The 13,912-nt window shown below is 32.4% G+C and overlaps 2 protein-coding genes across 4 annotated transcripts; both read right to left on the reverse strand.

The window, feature by feature from the left end:
• Nucleotides 1–410: 410 nt before the first annotated feature.
• Nucleotides 411–4,036, reverse strand: LOC120624309 (alcohol dehydrogenase 1-like). Its single transcript, XM_039890774.1, has 5 exons — nt 3,938–4,036; nt 3,037–3,276; nt 2,222–2,395; nt 1,260–1,411; nt 411–561 (listed from the first exon to the last, which is right to left on the reverse strand). The coding sequence occupies exons 1-5, from the start codon at nt 4,034–4,036 to the stop codon at nt 411–413; spliced, it is 816 nt and encodes a 271-aa protein (XP_039746708.1).
• Nucleotides 4,037–8,367: 4,331 nt separating this feature from the next.
• LOC120624553 (alcohol dehydrogenase 1-like) lies at nt 8,368–13,166 on the reverse strand. Of its 3 annotated transcripts, none has more exons than XM_039891180.1 (4): nt 12,883–13,166; nt 10,940–11,113; nt 10,020–10,162; nt 8,368–8,965 (listed from the first exon to the last, which is right to left on the reverse strand). In XM_039891180.1, the coding sequence occupies exons 1-4, from the start codon at nt 13,003–13,005 to the stop codon at nt 8,815–8,817; spliced, it is 591 nt and encodes a 196-aa protein (XP_039747114.1). In that variant the 5' UTR covers nt 13,006–13,166; the 3' UTR covers nt 8,368–8,814. The 3 variants fall into 3 exon arrangements, with proteins under 3 accessions (XP_039747114.1, XP_039747115.1, XP_039747116.1); XM_039891181.1 differs by lacking the exon at nt 12,883–13,166 and adding an exon at nt 12,334–12,464; XM_039891182.1 differs by lacking the exon at nt 12,883–13,166 and adding an exon at nt 10,540–10,696 and having other exon boundaries at nt 10,940–11,065.
• Nucleotides 13,167–13,912: the final 746 nt, after the last annotated feature.

Consider the following 13,912-nt stretch of genomic DNA (forward strand, 5'->3'; position numbering starts at 1 on the left):
AATACATAATGATTGTTATTTTGTACGAACGCATACCACCATCGGTTTTTATTAATTAAAGGTGAATGTTTAAATAATTTATCCAATATTTTAATGACCCTTATCAGCGCCGAAAACTGTTAAAGTGTGTTTCTTGGTTTTTGGAACACTGTCTATGCGTGTAAATTTCATGGTCCTATGGGAGGTAAATATTTTTTCTGGTAATATTAACCGATCTGATGAAATACAGTACATATTCACGTATTTAAGGCCTTCTTAATAAAACGGTACACTATTTTATCACGTTTTTACACATACTATAAATATTTAGTGGTTGATACGTCTGAAGCATCTTCGGCATTTCTATTATTAGGAATGAGAATACAGCCTACTCTAGCAAAATAACAAGTAAGTTTAAGTATATTATTATTTTAGTTGTAAACATAATCATCAAATAATGCAATGCTTTTATCATAAACATTGGTAACATCGAATGCTGGTTTGTCACTAGTCGATATCCAGACGCTGCCACTTGCGCCTTGCTTGTACGTTTCTATGACTGCTTTAGCTGCTGATTCGGGTCTGGAAATACAAAAATCATCAACTTATAAACTGTAGTTAAAACTCCTTTTAAATAATAATTTACCTACATAAAAAATAATTGAGAATGAATTGAGAAAATTTTCTAGTTTCAATTAGAACCAAGACTAAATTCATATATTAATACAACAGTGTCTGGTGGGAGGCTTCGCCCGAGGCTAGTTACCACCCTACAGACAAAGCCGTAGAATTCGATTAGTGGTATGACTCCCTAGTCCCTAACAGGTTAGCGCTTACCACCAGGTGAGATTGCAGTTAAGTTAACTTGTAGTGGAATTAAAAAAAAACATCACTAGTTGAGCGATGATAGGCAAATAATGAACACTTCGGCCTCCGTTCTGTCCCCAGCATGCTCCCCTCACTTGTCGTAGTTAAATGCGTTTTTAACTTAAGCAATTTTATAACACTTCCTTTAACGGAGAAGGAAAACATCGTGAGAAAATATGCATCCCTGAAATGAAAGATCTCCATAATATATAAAAGGCGATGGCTCCCACATGGCCAGCGTGGTGGACCACCATTGTCGTTAGACGTTACACTTCATATTCTGAGAATGAGACCTCTGAACAGTATTGAGCTGGTAATGGGAATGATGGTGATAGAAAAGGTATCTCTATCATTCAATTCATTATTATTACATTAGTCTCACAAAATCTCTCATAAAACTATCGTATTCATACCTTTGTAACTTGAACTTGTCTATATCTTCCTCTATAGGGCCTTCCGCAGTCTTATCAAACAATCTTTGGGTATTTCCTAATAAAGGCGTATCCGTTAGTCCGAAACAAATTGATAATACGCGCACGCCACTTTTCGAATAATGCACTTCATCCTAAAATCGGGAAAAAATATAACCATAAAATAAGTTAATTTTCACATTTTGACACAAAAAAACGACAGTGAACAAACTAAAAATTCTTTAAAAATATTAAGTATACAATTATTTGCTGGTAAGTGTAGCTAAAATCACTGCAATATAGATTATAAAGTTATACTATCATAGTTATCATGCTTGCGTACACATAGTTTGAAACCGCAAATAATAATCTTAATAATATTGGAGTAAACATTAAGTTTCTCAAAAATAGTATTTGAATGTGATTACATGAATTGTGTAAAAAGTGGTATATGTATAACGTCTGCGAAAGGTGCAGAAGTCCTATATGTGGTTGAGCATACTCTTTTACAACATGATTCCGAAGGTAATTCTGGACCTAGGAATGAATAAGTGTTAAAACACTTTTATTACAGCGAGGTTATTAATCAATTGATGAAGATATCTATTACAAGGTATAAAAAATATTGTAAAATGTTTATGAAGAAAAAAGCAACTTCTGAGTTACTTGACAGCTGCTTTTGGTAGAATCTGCTTTCCAAATCGGTAGAGTCATTACGAGTAGACAGACTTGAAGTTTCAAAAGGAAAAGTTACTGTTTTGAAGAAAGGATCCTGTGTCGCTCCTTTAAGGCCGGTAGATAAGTCTTTCAAGCATCGTAATTAATATGAAATAAATAGGTACTATCTAGGTACTCAAATCATTATGAATTCTGATAGAACAAATTGACTTAATAATAATTGATGAGTTAATGATAAGATTTAAAACGAAATTAATAAAGATAATGTTATATAATATCTCACTTACACCTAATGAAGTGCTAAATTTTAGAACGCCGATTTTTGTTGCGCCATATATTGGCACATTCACAGTTTTAGACAGTGCCACAACTGAACTGAAATTAATTATAGTGCCGCCTTTTCCATCTTTTTCTTTATGCATTGTGTTCCAAGCATGTAAAGAACTTGTTATTAATGATACCTGAATAACAAATAAAAATTATTCCAAATTTAAAGCCAAGTAAAAAATAGGCATCATTTGTATCAATAAAACTTATGGGCTTACTACCATCGCTTAAAGCAGTATTATTTTAAAATATTAGTTTAATATACCATGCCTACCGTGCCCCAGATACAGTATAATTCTGGAACAAGAATATTAAAATAATGTTGATTTAAGCGACAGTATTAAAAAGCCTCCGTTATTAATATCTAATGCACATAAACATAGACACATTTATTACAGCTGGTGCATTCTTTTTTCTGTTTAGTATATAAAATAATTATTTAAACCATAATACATGCAAATGTGTGCCTGTTTCTTTGCTATATAAGTCCAGATCAACGACTACTCCGATCTTGAATAAACTTGGCATAGAGATGGCTTGCATCCTGGAGACGGCCGTAGAGGACTTTTTATCCTAAAATAAGGACACTGGCACCGTTCCTTCGTGAAAAATATATTGTATTACCTACGTACGGAAAACTGGTCTTGACAAAATTTTGCATACAATGCATTTGCATAGAAATAGACATTGAATATGACGAGAATATGAGCGATTCCCGCAGGATTTTAAAACACGTTGTCACGAGCTCAGTTTCAAATAGAAAGAAGCTGTTTACCAAGTTTATGTTGATTTCCATTTCATATGATTCCGGAGTATCATCCCAAATCCCAGCATTATTTATAACTAAATCGATATAACCTATTGAATCTTTTACTATTTTAAATGCTTCTAGCAGTCTTGCTTTGTCAGCAACATCACATTTAATAAAGGTTACTTTATTATCTTTGTACTTTGAATTTAATTCGTTTTCTAATGCCACCCCGGCTTCTTCAGCTACATCCAACATTGCAATATGCTGTAAAATTTAAGCAATTATTATAGGTATTATTATATTTATTATAAACGTATTTATAATATTATTTATTTTGTTAAAATTTAATTTCAATTTTTTTATCTAACGCTTTTTTATGTTCTTGAAAAGATTAAAAATATTTCGTTTTTCGTATAAAGATTATACGAAACGAACCCAAACTTTAATAGATTTCCCCAATCTTTAACATTACATTATAAATTATGTATTTACGTGAACCTATGAATATTTTTGAAAATGGTTAATTGTTTATTACATACTTAATAAATCAGTATTATTTTTTTGTTTCTGAAAAAAAGAGTTTTCTTTTCTTTCCCTCAGCGGTTGACTGAAATATATCACTATCATTTATAAGGTCTTTACCTTTCTTGTATTTTGTGTGTTATAGAGTATTTTTCTTCATATTGTTAAGCTTCATAAAGATTGTAACCTATTTAACACACACTTTGCTAAACGCAAGACCCCAGAACAACGAGGCAGTTAAATGCATGCATGATCATGTCACTGTTTCTTTTTATAACAATTGATTATCTATGTAAGTAATTATACTTAAGAAATGTTACCAATTACACAAGTTAAAAAAGTTTTTATTAAACAAGTTCGAGAATACATATTATATGAGAAACAAAAACCATGATTTTAGTACCTTCACATCCTCACCAAGTAGATATTTAACTACGCTAGCACCAATTCCACCAGCAGCGCCGGTTACCAATACAACTTTTCCGTTCAAACTGTGTGCCATCTCGAATCACAACAACATTCGGCTAAATAAGTTGTAAGAATAACGATTATATATTTTGGTTATCTTGTAAATTATATGTAGATAGTGGGTTCATTCTACGGTCGGACGTTTTAATTTATTTTTTTACACAAAATAAAATAGGTAAAGCATACCTAGGAACAATAAATCATTGTTCTTATGTACCTGCATATGACATCTTAGCTAATAGATAGTTAATAAACAAACAAAGATTGCTACTTAGCTATAAGGCCCTCTTTTGCATTCAACTTGTTAACCTCCAAAGCAAAAACAATGGGGTGTTAAAAAGTTTTACTTTTGTGTGTGTAAGTACCATCGTATTTCCCGAACGGATGATTTTAATTTTGTTATGTTTTTTTGTTCCAAAGTCGAGAGTGTTCTTGGGTATCTTTAATGATTCTTCCAAGATGGCTGTCATCACAATATAGCGAATTACATTTTTTTTTTCGATTCCCAATATGGATACCAAATATCGGGCGTTTTGCAAAGTGTCATTTACATGTTTTTTTTGTAATCTCCTTCGACTAAACGTCAGCCCACTATGGGGGGTCCGCTATCCTTCATATTCTAGCCCACTTTACCCAGTCTTGAGCAACGAATTTTTTGGCTCTCAGATCTGCGTTCACGATGCCTATTTTGAGCGCTTTATTGAGCGGCCGAGAGTTGAGGCATCGTATACCAACTGTAACTTTGAAGAAGTAAAATCTTTGTAGTTAATTAAAAGTGGGATATAAGTTGAGATAGATTGATGTTTGAGTTTATAATGTGCCATGTTGTAATTAGATATTTAAACGATTAAACGTTGTAAAATATGAATATGGGGTTTCTTTTAAACAAAACATCATAATATTGTATCTTTCATTTTTATAATATTAGTGTAGATTGATCGTGATATATTTTCAAAGAATGACCTGTATTCATTATCTAATGCTAGTTTATTTGATAATGACTATTGGACACAAATATTTCCTATCTCATAATGTTTAATTTTTGATGTACCTAATTGAATATTAAATATTGATACGCAAATAAACCCTACACTCACTATTTGTTTGTTTTAGTGTGGTAGAATCCCTTCTAGACATCTTTTACACGATATTATATAGATTATAGATATTTTAAATTGTTAATATATAAAAACTACTAAACCGATTTTTATAATTCCTTGCTAATTTGAAAAATACAGAAGTAACATAAAATACATTGAACGAAGAGATTATTTTCATAATAAGGTTTCAGCTTGAATTAATCGTATTTGTTACCAAAGCCAGAGAAAAAACTTTTTAACTTCGTAACCATCTTGATACCATCTAATGGAGACCATCTTTTGAAAGTAGTCTGAAGTGCAAATTACCATAGATTTTCATTTCGTACTTTCTTCTTTTGTAAAGTAATGAACATCTTAAATGGGGGATATTTAGAGGTTAGGTACCTTAATTAGGAGATGTTATTGGCCAATTTTAATTTAAATAATAGTTACTAAGATAATTGTTAAAAATATGAAATTTTATCGAAATAAACGTTATTATTATTATTATTTAGTAAAGAAAAATTTAGCACAGTACTATTTTCAAAACCACGGAAATTCGAACCAGGGACACCGGACATTGTTATTTGTTATCCTTACTCAAATAACCACTAGACCAACGAGATAGGTCAGAGCACTTGCATATAAAAAGAGTATTTATTATGAAGGTTTATAATAAAACAAAAAAAAAACAATAAATTAGCATTGAAAGAACAAAGAAAAAAAAGAATATTTATGATAAAGTTAAATAATAAATGAAAAAGATCAATAAATTTGCATTGAAAGAACAAAGGAAAAGATCAAATCAAGGATATCTCAAAAATAATGAAAAATCCAACTACAAGTAGAGTACTTTTGTAATGCATATGACGTCATAGAATTTTAGATACGTACCGTCAAACTCTACCACTCACTAGATGATTTTTTTATATTGATAGAGGCAAAATAATCAAAAAAAAAAATTCAAAAAATTCAAAATTCATTTATTTCAAGTAGGCCTAATTTATAACCACTTTTGAAACGTCAAGTCAGTCTGTTTGTAGTGACTCTACCACCGATTCGGAAGGCAGATTCCACTGAGAAGAGCTGGCAAGAAACTCAGCAGATTGCTCTTTTCCAACATTATTTTATAGTTCTAAATCTAAAAATTTTAAAGATTGTTAATCTTTAAAATTTTTTGTTTTGTGAGAGATGAGAGCGGAGTGGCCTGCTTCCAAGCAGCCTTGTCGTTAAGGAACTCATCAGTCGTAAAGTCCCTTAAAATATGGGTGCAAATGTTTAATTTGTGCAAAACAAACAAAACAAGTTTCCCTGACCAATTTCGGTCACGATGGTTGATCCAGAACGATTTTCCAACTACGCGGCAAATATTGTACACAGTATTAAGAACGTACAGTAACCGTACACGACTAATATTAAAGTATTAAAAACCAATCCACTTTAGTAGTGTTTCCCAAGCAGGTAGTCACTTCATATTAGTTAACAGTTGACAGTAATTAATTTATCTCTAAAGTTCTAAACATGTACACTGAGAAAATGGGAAAACGGGAGCTAGCAACATTCCGCGGGGGTGCCGTGAGACGTACACGGGGCGTTTTCACTGAACTGGACACATTGCACTGCATGTAATCAGGGTTCTGTAGGTTCTTAATTCTGTGATATTATAGTGCACGAGTGCACTCTCTGTTTAATCACTCTCATAATCTAATTGGATGGTAGGTAAGGACCTGATTGAGATCAGGCGGTGGACCAGCTTAACGTGCTGTCCGAGGCACGGAGGTGAATCGCCGCCAATTTACAACAGACTAGTACTAAGATTTTCTCGATAGGAAAACCAATGCTATTTACCCGACCCGAGGATCGAACCTAGCGATGTACAGTCGATTATAATCATCACTAGACCAACGAGGCAGTCAACCTATAATACAATCGCTATAATTTACAGCGACCCTGCTCTAAAGGCTGCGGGTTCGATTTTCAAAACGGGAAAATGGTTGTGTGATGAACATGAATGTTTTTCATTTTCTGAGTATTTTTTTGTATATTATAAGTATATTTGTATATTATTATATGAACTCTAACTTATTATACATTGTGTGTTTTTGATCCAAGCAATTAAAACATCACTTGCTTGAACTGTGAACGAAAACATCGTGAGGAAATGAATAAACTTTCACTGTACACCAAGGAATAAAATCACAGAAATACCATAGAACATTAAGCTAGAAGGTACAACATGACGGCCCTATCGCTATATAGCGATCTCTTCCAGGCAACCAAAGGCGTAGGAGAAAATGGTTATTGGGTCGGTGGTAAAAATTATATATATGTATGACATTATGATATAATTTATTTATACTTTTTATTTGCACACTACAAGTTAAAAAAAAAACAGAAGAAGAAAAAATCATAGGCATAAGCAATATACAAAAGGCGGCCTTATCGCTTAAAAGCGATCTCTTCCAGGCAACCTTAGGACAAGGAAAACATGAGGATAACAGACCACAGGTTGTGCCTAAAAAAATACAGATTGATAACTACATACTAATACTTAAACTAGATTACGCAAGTAAAATAATACATAATATAATAAATATAAAATACTATTACAACTCGTCTTTATTGTAAACCATGAAATGATTTTATTTTAATTTTGACAGCATTTTTAAAAATATAACAAGTCTATTGGGAGCGCATTCCACAGTGTAAATGAATGCTTGTAGATCTTATTTCTATGAAACGGCATACTCAGAGTCAGCGCGCGACACGTTCGATGAATATGTTTTTATAATCGCAAAAACATAAAATAAACAAATTACAGAGTTTTGGGTTGATATGATGATGATAGTCCTAATCTGTATCTACGCGAAATTGTACTTCGATACACGTAAGCACGTGTTTGTCGATAGGGTGGTAACTGGACACAGTAAAAGTCTGCCATAATATGATTACGGGGAAATCAAGTTCAGTCCACCGGTACCCCATAGGTACACCGTTGCACTGGCATAAAACGTTTAAGTTACTTTTGCATTATCACTTGTGTTGGAATATTAATAATAATTAATCCTTTTATTTCTTATCTTTTTTGCATAGGTACTCATATCATTAAAATAAATAAATAAAAACGCCATTTATTTCTCATCACAAATATGTTATAGAATTTACATTGGTTCCTAAAGAGATATTAAAATAACAAAAAAAAAACATCCTTATTGCAAAGAATTAAGTACTTATATTTTACTTCTTTATTAAGTAGTTGAAGAAACTCTTTAAATGAATTTGAGTTCAATCACATCTCAATAATGAATGCTTTAGCAATATCAAAGTTACACAATTATAACGGACACTTAACAACATTAACAATACAAAAGATTAATTATTGCAAAGACTTAAGTACTTCTATTTTACTTCTTTATTAAGTAGTTGAAGTAACTACTCGTGTTCTATTAGTTTTGAAATGTATTTTAGTTCAATCACATCTCAATAATGAATGCTGTAATATCAAAGTTACACAATTATAACGGACACATAAAATAATGTATTGGGTTTCAGTTATTTTCGTTTTCTGCCAAAAAAAGTTTCTTGCAAAAAACATAAACAATAAAACGAAAACACTGAAAAAACATAGGTAGGTATGACGTATGTTGTTAACAATACAAAATGGATGGAATGGATTACGGATGATTGTCTAATTATATGCAGTGATAGACAACAATCCGTAAATTACAGCCCTTTAGTTGTAAACATAATCATTAAATAACTCAATGCTTTTATTATGAACATTGGTAATATTGAAGGCCGGTTTGTCACTTGTAGATATCCAGACGCTGCCGCTTGCGCCTTGCTTGTACGCTTCTATGACTGCTTTAGCTGCTGATTTAGGGCTGAAAATACAACGCATTTGCAACGACAGTATACAACGTGTAAATGAAAACCGAAATAATACTTCAAAGGGTTTAAAGGAACATTAATTACTGTCTCTGAGACTTATCTGTGAAACCGAAACGCCAATAGTTTTTGAGTAAACGATTACCTACCATAGGTTTTACTGAAATAAATCAGATACAGCCCTAACATCACATGCAAAAGTAAAATCATGTGACTCCTGTCACTTTATTAGGTACGCGTCGCGTAGCGTAGGTGCTATGCACGTTTCGGTCTTGTATCGTCACTAGGGTTGTCAACTCATAAGGAAAAATAAATATGCTTCTATTGATTTATTAGTTCTACAGGGTGATTCCTTATGAAATATACTTATGCACCCTTCAACAGTATTTAATAATTCCGATACACGTTGTATATGTAATAATTGGCCAGCCGATGGGCGCAGTGGGCAGCAACCCTGCTTTCCAAGTTCAAGGCCGTAGGTTGGATTCCCACAACTGGAAAATGTTTGTGTGATGAACATGAATGTTTTTCAGTGTTTGCGTGTTTATCTCTATGTTAAAGGTATTTATGTTTATTGTTCAGAAAAATATTCAGTCATCTTGTATATGCTTGGTGTTTAGGTACTAACCCAAACCACAAGCTACGCTTACTTTGGGGCTAAATGGCGACGTGTGTTTTGTCATAGACAAGTAGTAGTAGTAGTAGAGCTTTATTGATAGAGCTCGTCCGGCTAAGTACCTATAACCGCCATGGTTATTTCAAGTTGCAATACTGTCAACTGTGTTCTGGTCAGAAGTGGCGTGGTTGACGGGTCTTCTAGTAAAGCTTTTCTACAAAAATAAATGGTAGCTGCATGTTTACAAGAGACTTAGATTTAAGAAAGCATAGCTCTAGAAGCGCTGACTTATTATTGCGCCAGTGTCTAGAGTCATTGTATCCAGAAGAAAATAGGGGATCTGACCAGCATGGCAACTGCTAAGAGAGTCCTATTCCAACCAACATACTGATGATGATGAAGTGTAAGCTACAAACGTATTATATATTCCTTACCTTTGTAACTTGAACTTATCTAGGCTTTGTGCTGTAAGACTCTTATCAAAAACTTTCGCTGTGTTTCTAATTATAGGCGTATCAGTCACGCCAAAACACATTGTTATCACCCGAACTCCACTTTTTGAATAATGTATGTTATCCTGAAACATTAACATGAATGTACTAGCTGTGCCTGCGGTTTCACCCGCGTTTAGTTTCTTTAAGTATAGCTAGCCACGGCCAAAGCCAGCTATTTATGCATTCCTATTATAAACATGGGAAAAACAAAATCGGATGTCCGCCACTGCGTCAAAAATTTGTTATATTCGCCCTGCAGGGCTAGCACGGGCGGGAGATAAAAATTATATCCCCGATTACATCCGCTCACCACCTGTACCACAGTAAATACTAGATTATATATTTACTGTGGATGTACGTTATGTTCCGGGAATGTTTTAGATAAATATTACGACCCTTGCTTGGAAACTAATATCATTATTACTTAATTCGTAGGACACAATTTATCTACTTTAAATACCTGAAGCGATAAAGGTATATATTTTGAAACGAGCGTTGTGAATTTAGTCTCCGGTTTATGTCGTAAGTTTAATGCATTATCTTTAACTAACTCTTCGACTAACAGACTCTTGCGGATACTTCGCATTTGACATCTAATTATAATGAATGTATTAGATCTAGAAGAAGAAGAAGAAGAAATTTTTTATTGCACACAAGCATCTAAATTTACCTAAAATAAAGAAGTAAGCAAAAAATACACACACATACGACAATACTATTGATTATAAACAAAACAATAATTGAAAACAAACTAATATATACTTTAGCATACCATAAATACTTAAATATGAGTTAGAGAAAATAAATAATAGTCGTCTTTATTGACCGATATAATAAGCCTAAACAGCATTTTCACTTACACCTAAGGAGGTACTGAATTTTAATACAGCGCTTTTGGTAGCACTGTAAACTGGAACGTATAAAAGTTTAGATATAGCTGCAACTGAGCTGAAGTTGATGATGGTACCACCTAATCCATCTTTCTCTTTATGCATAATGTTCCATGCATGTAATGAACTTGTAATAAGAGATGTCTGAAATAAAAAAAAAAATTAGAACAGCTGTTACCGCTTGCAGCAGCTTTAATGCAGTTTTTGCAAATGGTTGTGTATTTATCATGTACAATGTAGGTATCAGTTAAAAAAAATTATATTTAATCGCTTAAAACTGAAAAGTTAGAAATGCGTACCGGGAATCGGACTTGATACCTATTTCAGCTTTTCATACTGATAAAATTGGTAGCTGCTCAGCCTTATATATAAAAAACTCCCGTTGGCTAAAAGGGTTGACTTTACATATAGGTATATGATTAATTTCTAATTACTAATAATAATAATCATTTATTTCAGGCTTTACTCATAAAAATTTAACATTGTACATAAATAAACAGTTCACAAAATTAAATTAAATGCAATTAAAATAAATTTGGAAAGATATATGTCAAAAATAAATTAATTAAAAATTAAATTAAATCAATTAAGAAATTGAGTTTTAAGTTTAATTCATCTGAGCGGAACTAATTTGTATTTCATTTTGACATTTAACAGGAATTATCAATTTAATATTTCTGAATTCTCTTATTAATTTTTTGCACTATTTTTTAATAACGCTATTGAATTGTTGTATGTATTAAAACTGCATGTTTTTTTTTAAATTTATTCTATGTGTTAATTGCAATCAATGATTTGTAATCTTTGCACGCTAGCTAATGGCAATACACTGTGACTTCATAATCGTGTAAACGTGTTTATTATACAAATAAAGATGTATCTATCTATCTATATTATTATTTGGCTACGCTATTATTTCACTACGTTCTTCTCTACTATGGGTTTCCACTGAGACAGATACATAATGATGTTACAAAGAAAATAAAACTTCACTGAATTAACGTATAAAGTGCAATTTTTTTAACCCGCGGGCCCGGAGTCAAACGGCCGGGTGTCTATGTCTGTGGCATCGTATTTCCCGAAAAGATTAACCGATTTTAATTTATTTATTTATTGCATAAAATAAATAAATAAATGGGAAAATCCCTTTATGGATCACTGGGTTGGTACACACTCACACACAAAGTGCTCAAGAGGGTACTTACCTTAGTTAGGAGATTCCTAATTATTTATTATTTGTAGGTTTGGCTAATTTTAGTTTATAATATAGTAAATAAGATAATTTTTATTGTGGTGGATGGATTTTTATCTGAATTAAAAGTTATTATTATTATAATATAGGAAACACACACAGGAACACTTACTTAAATATAATTATGTGCAAGATGCGGCCTTATCAATAAAAGTGATCTCTTCCAGGCTACCGAAGGCTTAACGAAATAATGGCAATGAGTGACGGGAAATCATTTCTATAGATACATTGCGTATATGTATGTATTACATAGATTCACACACTAAAAAATACGTAGATAATTAAATAAAATAATAAATGTAATAATATATACATAAATACACATACATACACATACATTATTTACATTTGTATGTTGTTTTTTGTTTTTGGTTTGAAAGGTGAATTTGTATGAAGTAATCTTAGCTATGTTTGATGGAAATCGGTCCAAGATGGCCGCCATCATAAAAAGATCTACAAAAATTAAGGTATTATACCTTAATTATTTTACAACTTCCTCAATACGGGTATCAAATTAATAGGCTTGACTAGAATAATGTACATTAAATTGAAAGTCAGGGGTTTATTACATTTTTAATTTATATATTCATGGTAAATGGTTTGTCAAGGTTCGTTAACTATTTCCGATCAAACTTTGTTCCTAAGAAATTTTGATACATACCGCGTTAATATTTATTGCCATCTCATATGACTCTGGAGTATCGTCTAAAATGCCAGCACTATTCACAACAACATCGATATATCCATTATTTTCTTTTATTATTTTAAATGCCTCTAATAACATTTATTTATCAGTGACGTCACATTTTATGAAAGATACTTTATTTCCATTGTACTTTATGTTTAACTCATTTTGTAAAGCAATCCCTGCTTCTTCAGCTACATCCAATACAGCTACATGCTTTAAAAATAAACAATATATTTCACAGTCATATAAATGCAAATAAATCATCATGTCAACCCATTACTGACCCACTATAGGGCACGGGTCTCCTCCCACAACGAGAAGGGGTTAAAGCCGTAGTCCATTACGCTGGCCCAGTACAGATTGTGGACTCCACGAACCTTTCAGAACATTATGGTGAACTCTCAGGCATGCAGATTACAGATACATTTCCGAACCGTTGAAGCAAGTGATATTTTAGCTCTGTCTCTAAAATTACTAATAAATCACCTTTTCGCCATGTTCAGAGAACTCAATGACAAATATGAATAAAAAATGAAAGAATGAAAGAGAAACCTAAACGTTATCTTTCCTAAAATTTGCAAAAAATCGGACTCTACGGGGGAAGACAGGCTGAGCGCGACGGCAACAGTTTTTTCAAAAACCTATTCGTCAAATTTGTCGCAGCCCTTCTTAGCACCAAAGGCCTAACCTAAGACTAGGTGTGATGTACAAGACTGACTTTCCCATAATCTTTCTCATGTTGATTAATACATTATTTGGCTTTAACTCATTACCTTTACATCTTCTTCTAGTAATAATGCCACTAAAGCTGCACCAATTCCACTAGCACCACCGGTCACCAAAGCAACTTTTCCACTTAAACTATACGCCATTTCAAATCAAATTGCGAATAACTTCTGAACAACTTGTAAAAAGTTATCTAAAAATTATTTTGATAATAACAATACATATCTGTTATATAATATAGATAATGAAATGTGTCAGTAAGTGATATCTTTCATAC

The sequence above is a fragment of the Pararge aegeria genome, chromosome 6, assembly GCF_905163445.1.
Source record: "Pararge aegeria chromosome 6, ilParAegt1.1, whole genome shotgun sequence".
Classification (NCBI taxonomy): domain Eukaryota; kingdom Metazoa; phylum Arthropoda; class Insecta; order Lepidoptera; family Nymphalidae; genus Pararge; species Pararge aegeria.